The 16,371-nt window shown below is 37.7% G+C and overlaps 1 protein-coding gene across 2 annotated transcripts in view; it reads right to left on the reverse strand.

The window, feature by feature from the left end:
• The window catches only part of col5a1 (procollagen, type V, alpha 1), an 87,687-nt gene extending 74,315 nt beyond the window's left edge, over nt 1–13,372 (reverse strand). For both annotated transcript variants that reach the window (XM_011481505.4, XM_011481504.4), the window contains exon 1: nt 12,847–13,372. In XM_011481505.4, the coding sequence (XP_011479807.1) occupies nt 12,847–12,946 (100 nt within the window). In that variant the 5' untranslated portion in view covers nt 12,947–13,372. The remainder of the gene's footprint in view (nt 1–12,846) is intronic.
• Between the last annotated feature and the right edge of the window lie 2,999 nt (nt 13,373–16,371).

A 16,371-nucleotide genomic window follows, 5' to 3' on the forward strand; every position in this document is an offset into this window, starting at 1 on the left:
TTTGTAGGTTCTCTGTGCCCCTAATGGCTCGTATAGTAATGAGCTGTTGCTCGCAATTTGGTGGTAGAAAAAATCACCACGACCATTTCTTGCTCTATGGGCTCACTGAGTGGTCTACCACCTTGATGTTTCATACGGTTCCACCTGCATGCCCTGTACAAATTTCCCTATTTTTTACCCACCGACAGCCCATATCCACCCGTATGGGCAGTTGTGACTAAGGCTTTAAGAAAGTTTCAATACAGTAAATCATCTACTTGCAGAATGGATTTCACTTAGGACATATAATACCGTATCCACTTCTTTGATGTGCCATAATTATTTAGCAACCAAAAAAATAAAAGTGCTGTTCTTTTTAGGAGTGAACATTTTCAATTGACATGCATAAACACCTTAAAACAATCCCAATAACAGAGCTTTTCATACTTGAACGTCTCTTATATACACTTAGCCCTTTAAAACAGCCTCTTATTGCTTTAACAGTGGGAATACCAGATGGTTTACTTCACTGTCTCCATGCTGAAGCTCAAACCAGTGAGATAAATCACTACAGCCGCCCACCCGAGTGCGATGGAAAATCTGAGTCAAGATTCCACAGCGTTCCTCTGAAAGCTTATATTAAAGCAGCAAAAGTACAGGAATAGACACTCGGAGTACAAATGCGATAGCTGTTATCTTCCTCTTTCAGCATTTCTCATTCCCGATTTTGTTTTCTTTCTCTCCATCTTCAACTGCTTTTATTTCATAACCACTTGCTGCTACTTTTCCTGAACTTTTTTTTTTTTTTTTTTTACTGCAGATCCAGTTAACTGGGTGACTTAAATGCATGATAAAGGAGGCCCTGCAGCTCTGACAGTCCTGTTGTTAACTCACTCAGCCAGCTTCACACGTAACCATTATGCCATCACTAACTCACCACTGACATGACAACAAGAACATAGAATCCTGGACGAAAAAAATACTTTTCCCAAAAATCAAAAACAATTCTGGACTGGTAGTTTAGGCCAATCAGGTTCTGCTGTGCTTTACTGATGTCCCGCACCTCCAAGGAGAAGATGAAACCAAACATGACCTGCTGTCTCACAAGAGATGAATTGGAGTGGGAGATTAGGAGGAAGGTACTTAGTGTGTCATGTGGAATGAGGAAAGCAGATAAGGAGACTTGGTGGAGGAATGAAAAAGTTCAGGAGTGTGGACTAAGTGTTAGAAGACATCACAAGCACGAGGAGATGCAGCACGAGGAGAAGGTGACAGCGGTCAAACAAAAGGCGGAAGAGGACTTGTATGACAGGTTGGACACAAAGGAGGGAGAGGTGGATCTGTACAGGTGAGACAGAGAAAAAGAGATGAAAGGATGTACAGGCATTCAGAAAGACCTAGGACTGGAAGGGAAATGTGTTAACAGGTTCCACAATTGTGATGAACAGATTGATTGAGAAATTTGAAGAGCTGATAGATGAGAAAAATGCTAGAGAGAAGAAGTGGAGGATGTTGTGGAGCTGGAAGTAAAGATCAGTAAGAATTAAAAGAGGAAGACATTGAAGAGGATGAAGAGTGGAGGTATGGAAGTGTTTAGGAGAGGTGGTAGTAGACGTTCTGACTGGGTTGTTGAACAAAATCTTGGAGAGAGTAAGAGGATATCTGAGGAATGGAGGAATCTTTAAGAAGAGAGACATGCAGAGTAAAATAAATTATAGCAGTATTAAGCTGATGAGTCACAATGAAGACATGGGAAAGAGTAGTGGAACCAGACAGGATGGTTTCATGTAGAGAAAGAAAACCACAAATGCAAAGTTTGCTTTGAAGAATTTTCTGGAGAATAACAGAGAAGGTGACAAGAAGCTGTATTGTGTCTTTGTCGATCTAAAGTTTATGACATGATACAGAGAGAGGAGCTTTGGTTTGTATGAGGAAGTCTGGAGTGGCAGAGAAGAAGGTTGGAGTTGTTCAAGACCTGTGAGACCTCAAAAAAATGCTGAGATGTGCTGTAGGTGTGATAGAGTAGTTCAGGATGGAAGTGGGACTGCACCAAGGATCATCTTATTGTTTGGTGTGGTGATGGACAGGCTGTGACAGAATAGGCAGACATGAATCTATGTGGATCACGATGTTTGCAGTTGACATCGTCATCTATAGGGACAGCAGAGACCAGGTGGAGTAACATCAAGATGGGTGGAGGTTAGCTCCAAACAGGAGGGGAATGAAGGGGTCAACAGAAAGACCAGAATGAGAGAAACTCAAGTGGAATGGGGAGGTTATAGGAAGCAGAGGTGAAGATGGGGAAGGACTTTGAGTACATAGGGTCAACAGTCAAGAATAAATGAGTGTGGAAAAGATGTAAAGAGGTGTGTGCAAGCAGGTTGGAATGGGTGGAGGAAGGTTTCAGAACTAGAAAGACCAGATTGAGATGGTTTGGACATGTTGCGAGGAGGGACAGTGATTATTGTTGATAAAAGAATGCTGAGGTTGAAGCCATCAGGAAGGGGTCTAGAAGAAGACCAAAGAGAAAGTCCATAGATGCAGCAAAGGAGGACATGAGGGGGGTTGGTGTGAGAAAGGAAGACACTGAAGACAGGATTTAATGGAACCAGATGCTGTAACAACCCCTAAAGGAAGCAACAAAAAGGCAAGGATGTTGATCTATAGTTCTTCAATGGCTAAAGTAAGGATTAAGAAAGAAAAACTCTGGTACTAATAAATGGAAAAAAATATTTAAAACCAAAAATATCAACAAAGTTAAGCATCCAGTCAAAATACCTCAGAACCAATACAGTACAAACTCGGGTCCCATTTACTGACAGGGGGGACACATGATTTGGGCCTCAGAGCAATACGAAGACCCTAACTCACAACAGTAGTGACAATATGGAAATATTGGAATGATTCATTGTCAGTGGGCAGTGAGCATCCACCATTATTTCCCCTTCATTTATGCTAGTTTCATCTGGTCTAAGATCCTTCTAGCAGGGTTGCCAAATAAAAGCCACTTTTTTTTTCAACCTAAAAGTAATCTATAAAAAAATCCCAAACCCAGCAAAAAACAAACCAAAAAAGTCAATCTAACTAAAAACAGCAAAAATGATCGCAGACCCATTAATCTAAACTATGTCCACCTGCAAAAAGCAGTTTTTGCCCTCAAATTCAAACTCCAAAACACCCAATCTGACAACGCTGCACTCAAGACCCACTGATGACACATAGTCCAAGATACTTTGACCCTCAATTGTAAAATGGTTTCATAATAACTAATACATTAGGGCACCATCCTGGTTTGACGTCAGTGAGTCAACATTAGGGCTGCACAATATGAGGAAAACTCGCAATTTGTGATATTAATGATCAGTATTGTAATGATGATATAACTTGGGATACGTGAACAAAAAGGCAAAACCACTAAATACATAATTTCAATTTCACTGCAACAGTTTAATTTAAATATGAGTCAACAAAACTGAAATTACACTTTAATTACACTTCAATTGACCCTTTACATGTATGGCGAACATCTAACACAAAAGGGCTCCATCCGATTGGTCAAATGCATAAAGGGATTTATTTGATTCGTTAAATATTTCAAACTGCTATAAGATTTTTGAGCACATTCAATATTACCATTTATTGCAATTTTCGCCAACTTTTGCGATATGTGTATTGTACGACTTGATGTCGTGATAACAATATATTTGCAATTTAATAAATAGCAAATTTATCGCAAACTGCAAACAAGTTTCAACTTGTTGTACCTTTTTTTTCTCTCACCAGCTAAGCTTTCCTCATTTATGTGTTCAACCTCAGTTTCCTGCTGGCAAATCTTCTACACTTCTCAGTGAACACAGAACACAGAAGGAATTGAATGAATGGAGCATGCCCTCTGCTCAGATCCTTCATGGAACAAATAAACCGCATCAGGCCACAAAGACTGACTGAAACAGCATTAGTGCAGCTGACGGTGTGTGAAAAAAAACACCACGTAAAAAATAATGAGAAATTTGACAACAAATACTGCTTTAAGACAACGTCTTTTCCAGGAATGCATTTTTCAGCAAGACAAGGCAGAGCAAAAGCACATTCTGAACATTGCATTATGTTCATTATGTTATGGCCGTGGAAGTAGTGGAAGAGGGTAGCAGACGGATTCTAATGCAAAAATAAAAAACAGTCATTAAAAATTCAAATACAAAGGTGTGAAATGTATCAACAAAAAAACTATTTTTAATTAACTACAAGAAGCTGTAGATGGGTTTTTAAAATATTTTAAATAACTTTAATAATTCAACAAATTTTAACTCATTGGCTGTCAATGTATCACTTTTTACTTAAACCATTTGTCTTTTATTGTTCTTAGTTTTATTGCTAATTATATTTATTGCCTTTAATGTTTTTCTTGCTTTATAAATTCTAAATAACAGCATTTCCTCTCACTTAATGTCATTTTGTTCCTTCATTTTTATTTGTTCAAGCATAAAAAGAAAACAAAAAATATTTTTAATAGATGTTTTTAAAGATTCATTTAGAAGTTGCCAAATTCATACAAATTTATTGTGAAGTAGAACAGGAGTAGATATAAGAATTATTTAGAAAAGTGAGATTTTGGAATTAAAACAAAAAAAAACAATAAAAAATAATAGTAATAATGAAATTGACGGTTTCTGTTGTGGTGGAAAAGTTTATCTCACAACACGTTGCGTTGCAGCAAAAGCATATTTAGCTAATAATCCATCTCCCGCTGACACTTGAACCAGCGTCATACTTGAGCAACATCCACCCTTTGGCTAAAAGGAACGTCACGAGCAAATAAATTATGAGCCTTCAGATTTGCCTGAATCAACTCCAATAAATCTTCAAAAGTGCTACCAACTTCATGTCCTGAGTCAAACTAATGACTTTACATCTACATTTCCTGCACAAAATCAGAAAACAAGAACTCTGATGAACACATCAGATCACAGTAAATAAAATTCTCAACATTTGTGATCATTTTTAAAGAAAAATCACTTTTGTGTGATATGTTTAACCATAAAAACTGATGTCCTACCTCTTGTCCCTGTAGGATTTCCCAGACCAAACCCTTTGTGGACTTTTTTTGTACTAAAGTTTCATCAAACCAGATAAAGGTGTCACTAAAGTTCAGCCCTTTTTCACTTGGATTGGACTTCAGTTTGCTTTTCATTTCACTTGTTCTCCAACCTTTCCAAACGGCCATTTTGTATCTAACTCTCATTGCGCTGTATTAACCTGACTGACCTTTTTCTGCTCTGATGGGTCAAAAGCTGTCTGCTTGTTTGGTCCACATCAAAGTTTAAAGTTGCTTTCATTCTTCTTAAAAGAGAAAACAAACTCTGGCATGGAATAAACATGCCAGTGTGAAAAGTGCCTTCTTTCGCACTTTAATGTCCCCCACCGAAGAAAATTGTGTGTTTTGAGTTTTGACATGTAAATGTGACATTTTTCCTTTCAATGGGAACTTATGTAACAAAAAAAAATTCATTTTCGCCTTTTTTTGAGTATTTCACCTTTTCATGGCAAAAATCGCTGTCAAACTGTCGCAAAGACGCTTGGTTTGAATAAATGAGCCTTTGTGATGTCACAACAGTGCTTTAAGTGCATCCAAGGCTGGATTTTGTTGTTTGCCGCAAGTATTTAAAATTAAACTTAAAGTTAAATTCCCAAATGTGTTTTCTGCATTTATGTTCTCTGTGACCGAGTGTGAAGGCTTGCTGTGACGCATCAACCAGAGAGCACACTGGACAAGCAGGGAGGGGCTTCTTTGTCTTTTTCTTTTTCTACTATTTACCAGCACATGTCAGCCACCTACAGTTGGAAGAGGCTTTGTGTAAAATAGCGAAGTGGTGGTTATCTCGTGAATCTTTCATATTTTTCCCAGCTGGGCACAAACTGCAATTTTTTAATTTTTTCCTCTGACCCATATTCGATAGCCACGCATTTTGTAGGCAGAGCCCAAAAACGGTCAAAGAAAATTGCATAACCATGCATAAACTATGGCGCTTTGAATGCAGAAGCCCAAAATGCATGTTTACATAAACTTTTCATCGGTAGCGGCCACTTAAACGCAAGTTGCCGAGGACGTGTTAAGCGTAACTTTACAGGTACAATTTTGGAAAAAGGTGGAATCTCTACTCTGACTGTCTAACATCTGATCCTTAGATTCAGCAGTGAGTGAATCTAGGATCGCTGAATAACAAACAGGAGAGTCACCACACTTAAGCATGACGAGATTTTTCTTAGAATAATTTAAAACTAGTGTAAATACAGACAGAGTCGGATATTGATGGACAACTGAAGAAAACAAGTTATTTTATTACCGTATTTAAAACTATTCTTGGTATGTCTGCTTCAATCAGCTACAGCAGGCAGAACCAAACATAGCAGATTTGATTAAATCTGAAAGCAGGACAGAGCTGATTGAAGCATATAAATTAAGATTATAAACTTGTATTTCGAATGGGTCAAAATAATGAAATAACAAGGATTCAATTCATTTTATCATGTTTTCTTTTTAAAAAATTGTCATTATGTGTGCAATTAACAGAATTTATAAATTTACAAACTACCTGACCTCAAAATATTGTAATTTTGTGGAATTGTTTTTCACACCAATCCTAAACCAGTCTCAGTGAATCTGGAAATAAACATTTTTTAGATAAATCAGTTATAAAGTAAATACTTTATATTCTTATAAATGCAAAGGACAAAAAGCTACTTTTGCTGAAGTAGCCATTAAAAAAAAAAACTAGTATATCGCTATTAGATACGTATCAATCTGTTGCTAATTTTAAGGTCTATGCACTAAATAATGCTTATCCAATGCAATAAAAGTATAAAATGATAACATACAACCAAGAAAATTACATACTTTACAAAACCAAACCATTCCCTACAAAATTAGCATTAGAAAAACTACTTCCAAAATAACATTATAAGGTTGCAGCTCAAAAGCATTTATCAAAACCATCATATCCAGTCAAATCTACTTGTCATTTAACAATGACAAAAAAAATAAAAAAGCACACAAAAAACCAACTAACAAAAGCTAATGAAAGTCAAATTGAAAAATACTTCTACATAGACTTACCAGCCACAGTAAGCATATGAAGCATAAATACTGGGTAGATTTTGAGACAAAGTGGAGCTTAGGTTTGCAGAGCTGCATTACAGGAAAGCCTAAAGGATATCTTGAGTGAAGCTGCTTTGGATCCACAAGAGAACGGTGGTGTCAGGACCAAAGCGTAATGCAAACTGTCAGGCATGATGATGATGATGATTGGGGCTTGTTTAGCAGGAACAAGGCCTCTTTCATTCCCTGAGTCAACCGTGAACTCTTTGCTTTGGCCAAAGTTAAAGGTCAGAGTTCCTGCAACAGGTCACTGATCCCCCAAGAAAACCATTAGACCTGAGACAAAACGGCTCAATAGGAAAAATCAGCTGTAATGACCCAATCCAAACTCCAAACTAACTAGACTGTCAGCAAACCGTAATCGGTCAAGGAATCCAAGTAAACCAAAAACAAGGTGGAAAACTATTTCTGCATTTTGGTTTGTTTATCTATATAAGGCTTGATTATCAATATATCTTGAACTCCAGTGAGTATAAGACTTCTTTGTGGCTAGTTATAGTTTTTTTTCTTTTCTTCCACAGTTGAGGCAGATGGAAGATGTCCCAGACATTTTAGTGGTTTGCCCCTCATGACTCATTTTCATTAAAGATATTACAAATTGCAGGCATTGGGACTTTCTGACTCACGGTGGAAAAACTTTATCGGAAAAGACATTCTTGCACGTGCCTCTTTCCACATCTTAATTTAACAGCAACAATTTCAAACTTTAAATGATCTTAATCTCCAAATTATAGCTGATCAAGCTATAAACTCAACCAAATACTTGGTTAGTAACCATGTATTTGGTACATCAGAAACAGGTGACGGGATGCAAAAGATTTTCAACAAAAGAACATGTTTGTGGTGCTAAGGCCAGGAAGTTGTGATGTAGAGATCAAAAAAGACTGGATGGCAACGGACAACCACAGGTGTATAAAATAAGGACGAACTTTGTGATCACTCACTGGTTGCTAATGGGCCTAATTAAATCCAGTTTTTTTGGTTCCGTTCATTGCCATTTGGACTAAAAATGATGCCACCCTCACTTTTGCCAAAATGAGCAAAAACAGCAACAACAAAAATATATATATTACAGTGGTCCCTCGTTTATCGCAGGAGTTTTGATCTAAAACGATGCGATAGGTGAAATCTGCAGAATCGGATTAAAGAAATTTCAAGGGTGTAAGATGCCTTACTACACACTTTATAGACTTTTCTCAGACAGAACATTTCTACACTTTTATCTCGTTTAAACTTGAAATTTCAAAATTTTGTAGAAAAATGTTGATTATGATTGAATTAAAAAAAAACAGCATGGGATTGAACATTTCTGCAAATTTGTCAAACTAAATGCACTTTCTACCAGACACATGGCATTGGGGAGATTGGTTGACAATGGTCAACAGCCAATCAGGACGCAGAACACAATGCGCCATTAAAAAAAAGTTAAGTGCATTAATAAAATGTGTGACAGCAAGACAGTGCATGGTGAATCAGGGTATGGTGAGGGACCATTGTATTCTATCACCAATACAAAGTTTCTCATTTCTCCATAAACCTTTTGAATAGACAAAAACTTTTACATTTTATTTCTATCCTTCAAGTTTTTGGGCTTATTGCATCACCTAATAAAATAAAAAATAGAACCCACATGACAACAGTAACATTTCTTGACCGACCAAAGGGAATTGTATTTCCCTCTCAAGAATAAAAAATGCTTACGCTCAGTGTTTCTGCCACCAAAGCTGTGGCTAAGCTCTGGCTGGAGATGGGGGGATTGGGGTTGGAAAGGATGAGTCATGCATTGCTCTCTATGCTCAATGAATATAATACCCCAATACAGAGAAGCGTATTGTAAGCCTAGACCAGACAGAACTCGTCACTTTGCTGTGCCTGAAATGGTGCAAGAAACATGACAAAAGTTACTAAAGTCTCCAAAAAGCAAAACATGCTAAAGCTGCTTTTCTGAAGGAGTAGATTTACCCATGATTCACTTGTAACCTGAAATGATCTTCCAATGAACCCGTTCTGCAGCTGGTTTCTAACCAAGCACACTGTGAGTACAGGGCACCATTGAGAAGCTCTAAACAATCATTTGACCTAACATTAGTCTGGAAAAAAGAATAGACAAGCAACAGTTCAGGATACAGTAAATAATGCCCAACTTGTGCGGTACAAAGCATCTCCTTAACTGTGACACCAGGTCAAAAACTTGTGGTGCCTTTTTTGTTTTATCTGCTGTGTTATTATCGGGCATTAGAGCTGATTTGCAGCATCCGTTGCACAAAGCCTGCATTTACTGCCTGCAGTGGCACATGGGTTGCAGGGTCACTGCTTGTCTCTGCAGCCCAGATTCCTTCCTCAGCGCCACAGCAATAAGCACAAACAAAAATAAAGTCAAGTCACTTTTTTTTTTATGCTTTTGTGCTTATCTGATTGAGACATGCATGACCCCTGGATGGATTCATGAACCTCACAAAGAAACAACAGCCTTTCATTTCAAGTTGTAGGTCCCACAGAAAGATGATTCACTAGTAGGAACTAAACCAACTGGTTTCTACCAAGTACCGGTAGTTGCATTACTTTTTCATTGGAAATGGAAACTTTCTGCCATTTGAATCCCTCTCATAGGGAAGAAGACCATAAAATAACTAATTAATGACAAACTTCAGTTTCTTACAATTCCCAGGAAAAGTACAAAGCCTACAAATGACATGCATCTTTAAAAACCAACGTCTATTGTCTTCAAGATGAGTTCTTCAGATATACAGACGCTGAGGAAGAAAACCAGCTGGGGACATGCTGTTCTCGACCTTTAACCCTGTCATAAAGTGAGCCCTCATAAACAAAAAGAACCTTTTAATGACCCTGGATGTACATGTGCAAACCTGGCTGGGACAAAAAGCCAAAGGCTATTACAATCGCCTCCATAGGTCTGCAGATGTTGTTTGATAGGAAATTTTCTTGAAAGCTACCAGAGGATGGTGCATTTTCTCCCGAACAGAGTGGGGGGAAAAAGCAGCAGTACTTTTTCATGGTCCCCTGTTTCAGCAAGAATGGGAGAAAACATCTGGAAGACATTTTTTTTTCTTTTTGCCTTTTTGGAGAGCTGCGCAGACAGCACAATAGAACTTATTGAGTCCAGATGGGAAAAAATTCAGTTAAAGAGCAAAGTCTTCTTCTGTTTATCCCTTTAAAACTTGCATTAGGAAAATACAAATATAAGCTCACAACATTATTCCAACAATAATCCAAAGATTTGGATTCTTGAGGGAAAAACCCTCTTCTTCAACAGTGCTCATCAATAGCAGCTTTGGTGAAAGTCCACACTTGTTTTCATTAGTTGAAAGCATTTAAAGAATGTTTATTTGGCCCAATGTGTGAAAAACTCAAATGCTAAAAAACCATTGAAACAGAATATCGATTAATTAATGCAATTGATTCACAACGAAAAGAAATGCAGCCCATCGTTGATAAGAACAAGCAACAAAAAAATAAAAAGGTCAAAAAAATCAAAATCACTTTCATATCGCTGCAACCAGTTTGATCCAACTTCAAGCTGAATGAACTAAATACCCATATAGTATATTGTAGCCAAAATTAATTGTACAAACGAAAAATAGAAGTTTAAAATCCTGACCACTTTTGTTAAAGTACAATCACATACTCCTTTTCTTTTCCACTTAAAGTTACAAGAAATAAATTCCTCCCCAGAGGCAGTAAAACTGTAAACCTGACAAACAAACTGAATGTCCTGACCTTCACCTGTGAACTCTGACCCCTTTTTTCATTTTTGACTGTGTCCCCACTACAATAACACCTTTAACCTTTCCCAATAATTCAATTAAATACACAGGAATTTAATCAGAATCCATCAAAAACAAACTCATGTATCATTCAAGGATAGTCCAGGTTGTTACCGTAAAAGATTGTAAAATTGTTATACACCATGATGTCTATTATTGCCTGTATTCGCAGTGCAAGCCACCTAGCAAACTTTTTAGAATTTTTTTTTTTTTAGTATAAAGGTATCATAAAACAACCTAATTATAATTTTAAATAGTAATAATTATTTAATGTAAATAAACAATTATTTTCAAACACATGGGAACAATCCCAAGAGAGAGGCTAACAAAGCTAAGCTAGCTGTTTCTGAAGTTAGCTTAGCTTAATGCCAAACTCATTTGAATTGTGATTTTTATAAACTAAAACCTGAAAACGACTGTAGTTTGATCATATCTGGTTAGTTATATGTGATGGAAAGAAACTGTTGCAATTCAGAGTTATCTAATAGTCAAATTTCAAAATTTACCAACTATGTAACAAACACAAAGTATTTACAGTACAGTATTACTTTATTATGACTTCATAAGATGCAGTGAACTGTGCAGTTACTCTAAATAATTCAAGCAAACAGTTAGGTTGGCCCAAAATTCTAAAGACTCGTTTTTATCTGACATAATGTCTGATAGTTTTAATTCCTGCAGTAAAAAAATTGTTTTTTTCTTCTTAAGGGAAAAAAAAAATGATCTAGGTCTGAAAATAATTGTCTACTGCATGCCAAATGACCAAAAAGGGTGAGTTAACTCAAATGTTATTTACAGGATAATGACTTTTACACACATCTCACGGGTATCTGGCATGCTGCTTGCATTCAATCATCAAGTATTTCCCATTGGCATGTGTCAGGTGTTAGGTTTCAGGAAGTGTATCAAGACCCTTGAGGAACCCGTACATGAGTCTGGTTCCTCTGTCAGTTTTAAGAGATGATTAAATCCAGCCTCCAGCATCAAAATGACTCCAGTGAACATCCCACCAAGTCTAAACACAAACTCCTCCTCTTTTAGTCTAGAAAAGGTCACTCCAATTCACCCAAAAGGAGATAAAGCTGAAGTAATCGTCTTTTTTCTAGGAAAGAATGTCTCATTTTTGTGATAAAAGCACCTTCTCGGTGCAGAAGGTTGAGCATTTTCAGTTCCACTATCTGTCTAAAACAGAAAGAAGAAACCACCTGTTCACCTTAGAGTTGACCTCCAACCAGCCAGCCTAAAGGTGCTAATAATACAAAAGTCCTCCCGATAACTTCTAGACCTCCTGCTCCCCAGGGAGAAAAAGCACAGAAACATTTTTAGGTTCTTGACGTGAGTTTTCTGAAACTTCTGTTTGATGGAGCTTAAGCACAGGCCTGAAGGTTCTTGGACTCCTTCAGGCGGCTCCACCCTGCCACTTCAGAGGAGCTTCAGTCCCTCCCTTTCTATGAAAACTGCACTCATCCTTCTCATCTGTTCTAAAAAACAAAGGGACACTATACAGTTCTCTGTTGTCTGTCAGAGCAATAAAGCCTATTTTCATGGTGCCGGTCTGTAAAGTGTCTTTGAGAAGTCAGAAATAAACTTTATTAGAAAAACTTAACAAAAACTTGTTTAAAAAAATGTGAATTTTGGACAAATTATCTTCAATGAACTCATTTTGAGGGAACAAAACCTTTGCAGAGGCTTATGAAAAAAAAGAGAGGAAGAGAGGTGGAAGTTGGCAACTCCAACCCTCACCTTTAAATATTTCCCTAAACAGAAAAGAAAATTACATCTACTCTAAAAGAAGTTTAAAAGTTTCTAAGCTGCATGCATCAAAGGCCACATTAAACTATAGAGGAATGGGGGAGAGGAGACGTCATCCAAACTCTGCAGCGCAGCGCTCCTCTCACCCCTCATCACTGTGCCGCCGCGTCTTACCTGAACTTGCACGCGACGTGACAAAAAGCAGAATCACCGCTATAGTGATTTGAGCGTCCCTTATCCTCCTTTTAACTTTCCATCTTATATGGGTATCCATGACCGCCAAGCGCCGTGCACGGCAAGTGCGCTTTCAACTTGGAGCGACTAATTATAAGACTTGCAACAACTTCTGCTGATTTGGACAAAAAAAGTTAGAAGTCAAAAGTCCCACAGAAGAGAAAAAAAGGGGGGGAAGGGGGGTGAGTGGATATTTCTCAAGCAGCCATAGGGGTTTGTTGGTGTGGGGTTCCTCCAGCTGGCTGACGGATGCGCGCCGTCTGTCCCGCACTGCTCCTCTGCGCTCTGCTCCTCTGAACTGCCCCGCACCTCTGCGCCTCCCAGCTCAAATCTTCCCCCCTTTGCCTTCTTGTCGTCACGCAGCAGGCAAGTCAGCGGGGCAACACGCAGGGGAAAAAAAAGGAAAGAGTCTATCCCCCCTTCAAAAACCACTTGGGCTGTCACTCACCCCGCAGACAGGAAACCCGGACAAATCAGAGGAGTCCCTTTAATAGAGGCGGGTCTGCTTTTGGCCGGAGGAGGGAGGAAAAAGTTGAGAGGAAAAGTTTCACGCCTACAATTCCTGCGCTGGGAATTCTTCTCCAAGAGCAAAAGTTTTTGTTTTCTTTGTCTCTCATATATTCATAGTGGTATAAACAAAAAACTTTTTACTACAAAAAAATATAATTTATGGCAAGAATCCAAAGTTTTTCAACCTTTTTAAGTTTGAAGACAGTTTTTGTCTCTCACTCTGACTTAGGAACACATTTATCACCTCATGACTGATTTAAAAAAAAAAAAAGAATCCAAAAAAAATCTTTAAACAAACAAATATATTTTATAAAAAACTAGTTTTCTTTTATTTTCCACTTTTTCTTCATCCGGCCTTCTGTAATACAATATAGAACAACATTATTGAATAAGAACTTCATAATTATTTCATGTCTTGATGAAGTAATTATGAAGTTCTTATTCAACGTCTTGCTTCATGGTTAAAAAAACAAAACTGTCTTTTCGCTACTTAAATAATAATTTATGTCAAGAATCCAAAGTTTTTTTAACTTGTTGAAGTTGAGCGGTAAACATCTTTTTGGCATTCACTCCAATTTTCAAACAAATGTATCACCTCATGACAAAAACTGATAAAATATAATATTTCAATGTATAATATAGACTCAAAATTTCTTTTAACATATGTATATATATATAATTTTCTTTTGTTCTACCCTCTTTTCCCATGTATCCGGGGTCTTTACATGGAATAACAATATTTTCTGTCATTTTTAATAATGACTTAATTTTCTTGTGTCCTCCTTGCCAGAACTCCCCTGAAAAGGAGATTCTTTATCACATGGGTAAATAAAGGTTAAATAAAAAAAATGTTAAAAAAAAAAGATTAAATATACTAAAATAATATAATTTTAAACAAAAATAATGATGAAACATTGCCTTTAAACAAACAAATATTTGTGCAAATTTTAACTTAAACCTCCAAGCATACTTTCACTTTGTTTTCTGTTCCTTCCCATCTCAGTGTCTTCTGTAATAAGTACAATAATAATATTGGATGTAATTTTTTAAAATGACTTCACAATGACTTTGTGAAGATGTTCAAATTAGTAAAGACAAACGGAACTGTCTTTTAACTACAAAAATTAGCTTTGAAGTCTAGAATCCACATTTTTTGCAACTTTTTTACCTTTGAAGACACATTTTTTGGGTTTAAACTTTGACCTATTTATTTACAAATTCATCACCTCATCACTAAATATGATTTTAAAAAAGTATTGTTTTCAACAAAAATAAGACCAAAAATTGCTTTCAACAAAGAATTTTTTGTAAATATTGTTTTAAACCCAGCTGCATACTTTTCTTATCATCTGTAATATATGGAATAACAATATATTCTGTCATTTTTTTTAAATTACTCTATTTGGATTAAAAAAAGACTACCTTTATAAGACCAACTTGAACAAAAGTATAAATATTTCACAGTATGCATTAATCCATTTACACCAGAGTTTAAGCTCCATTGTTGACATGCTGTCGACTCCCATAACAGCTTTACCATTTTTGCAATTAACGTATTTCCAAAGCGGAGAAAAGCAGCTTTGTGCTGATATGCAACACTTCACGATAGCCACTTATCTCCACGCTGGTAAAAAAATTACAATACGTCAAAGAGTCTGTGTTAAGGTAAGGACTAAACGAGTAGTCTTCTTAAAAAAGAACTTTTTGTGTGCAGTGGTTTAACTCTTGATCCCTCAGCTGCAACTAACTGTCCTCCATATATAAAAAAAACTAAAAGTTTGAATGAAAAGCAAAGCAATTTGTCTGAGTTGACCACTCCAGGATTTAACTTCAACTGTGTGGTCAAATAAAATGGTCAAATTATGGGCCATGCCCTGTGATTGAGGTGGATCTGTGTTTCACCGCAGTGAAATCCCACAGTCGACTCCTTTTTGGGGCTTAGGTACTTTCTTTATTTGTCCTCTACCCAAAAGACATGTTGACTTATCTGAGGTTAGAATGGTGATGATTTTGGTGTGAAAGAAACCTCCATGGCAGTGTGTTGACCACAAGTCCTCAATGACCAGAGTTGTCCAACTTGATTCTCTGAAAAATCTTTCTACCTGCTGCTAATATTCTGGATTAGGTTTGTTTGACCCATATATTCCTGCTAGCGGAGGGGTAGTTAGAAAACAAACATGGGGGTTGACCCGTGCAGGTTTGTGGGTTGTCCGGGCCCATAGAGGGTCGTAGAGCGGAGCGGCTACACCTTAAGGACAGTCGTTGGTAATGTGGGAGTACTGGCCCCTTGCTGACGCTCAAATTCTGCACGCATGGGGAGCATAGGTATGCCCACAGGATCGCCCACACAAAGTATACGGATGCTGCAGTCTTTGGGTCTGTCCTTTGGGTAGTATCTCAAGGGGGCGCAGGTGTGAATTGCAGTTCCCTTGAGACTTGTGCAGGCACCTCAATGGAGGTCATAAAATTAGACCATACTAGTGTATTGTGACGTATTGATAAAGCTAAAATCCTCCTATGACGTATGGGTGATGCTGTTGTACGATGTCCTCACACCATAGGGGTGTCAAATTCCGGGCCTCGAGGGCCAGCCTCCTGCTTGTTTTCCAAAAATCCTGCCTTATCTGCTGCTGATTACCTGGATCAGGTGTGTTTAGCCAAAAGGAGCTTTGATGTCAGGCTGGTTGGAAAACATGTTGGACACTGGCCCTCGAGGCATGGATTCTGATACCCCTGCCACACTCTACGCATTGGAAAAGCTGCCCGTACAGCTAGATAGGAGCCGTCTGTGGGTAGAAAAAATGGCCAAACCTGTCCGGGGTACGCAAGGAGCGTGCATTCATCAGGTGAACAGCACTCGTTGGCTCCTTGTGCAGTCTGCAGGATTTTTTCTAGGGGGGTGTGGCCAAAAAAAAGAAGAAAAGGAACCAAACGACATGCCTCCATGTCACTTAC

The sequence above is a fragment of the Oryzias latipes genome, chromosome 12, assembly GCF_053564925.1.
Source record: "Oryzias latipes strain Hd-rR chromosome 12, Olatipes_Hd-rR_3.1".
Lineage (NCBI taxonomy): Eukaryota > Metazoa > Chordata > Actinopteri > Beloniformes > Adrianichthyidae > Oryzias > Oryzias latipes.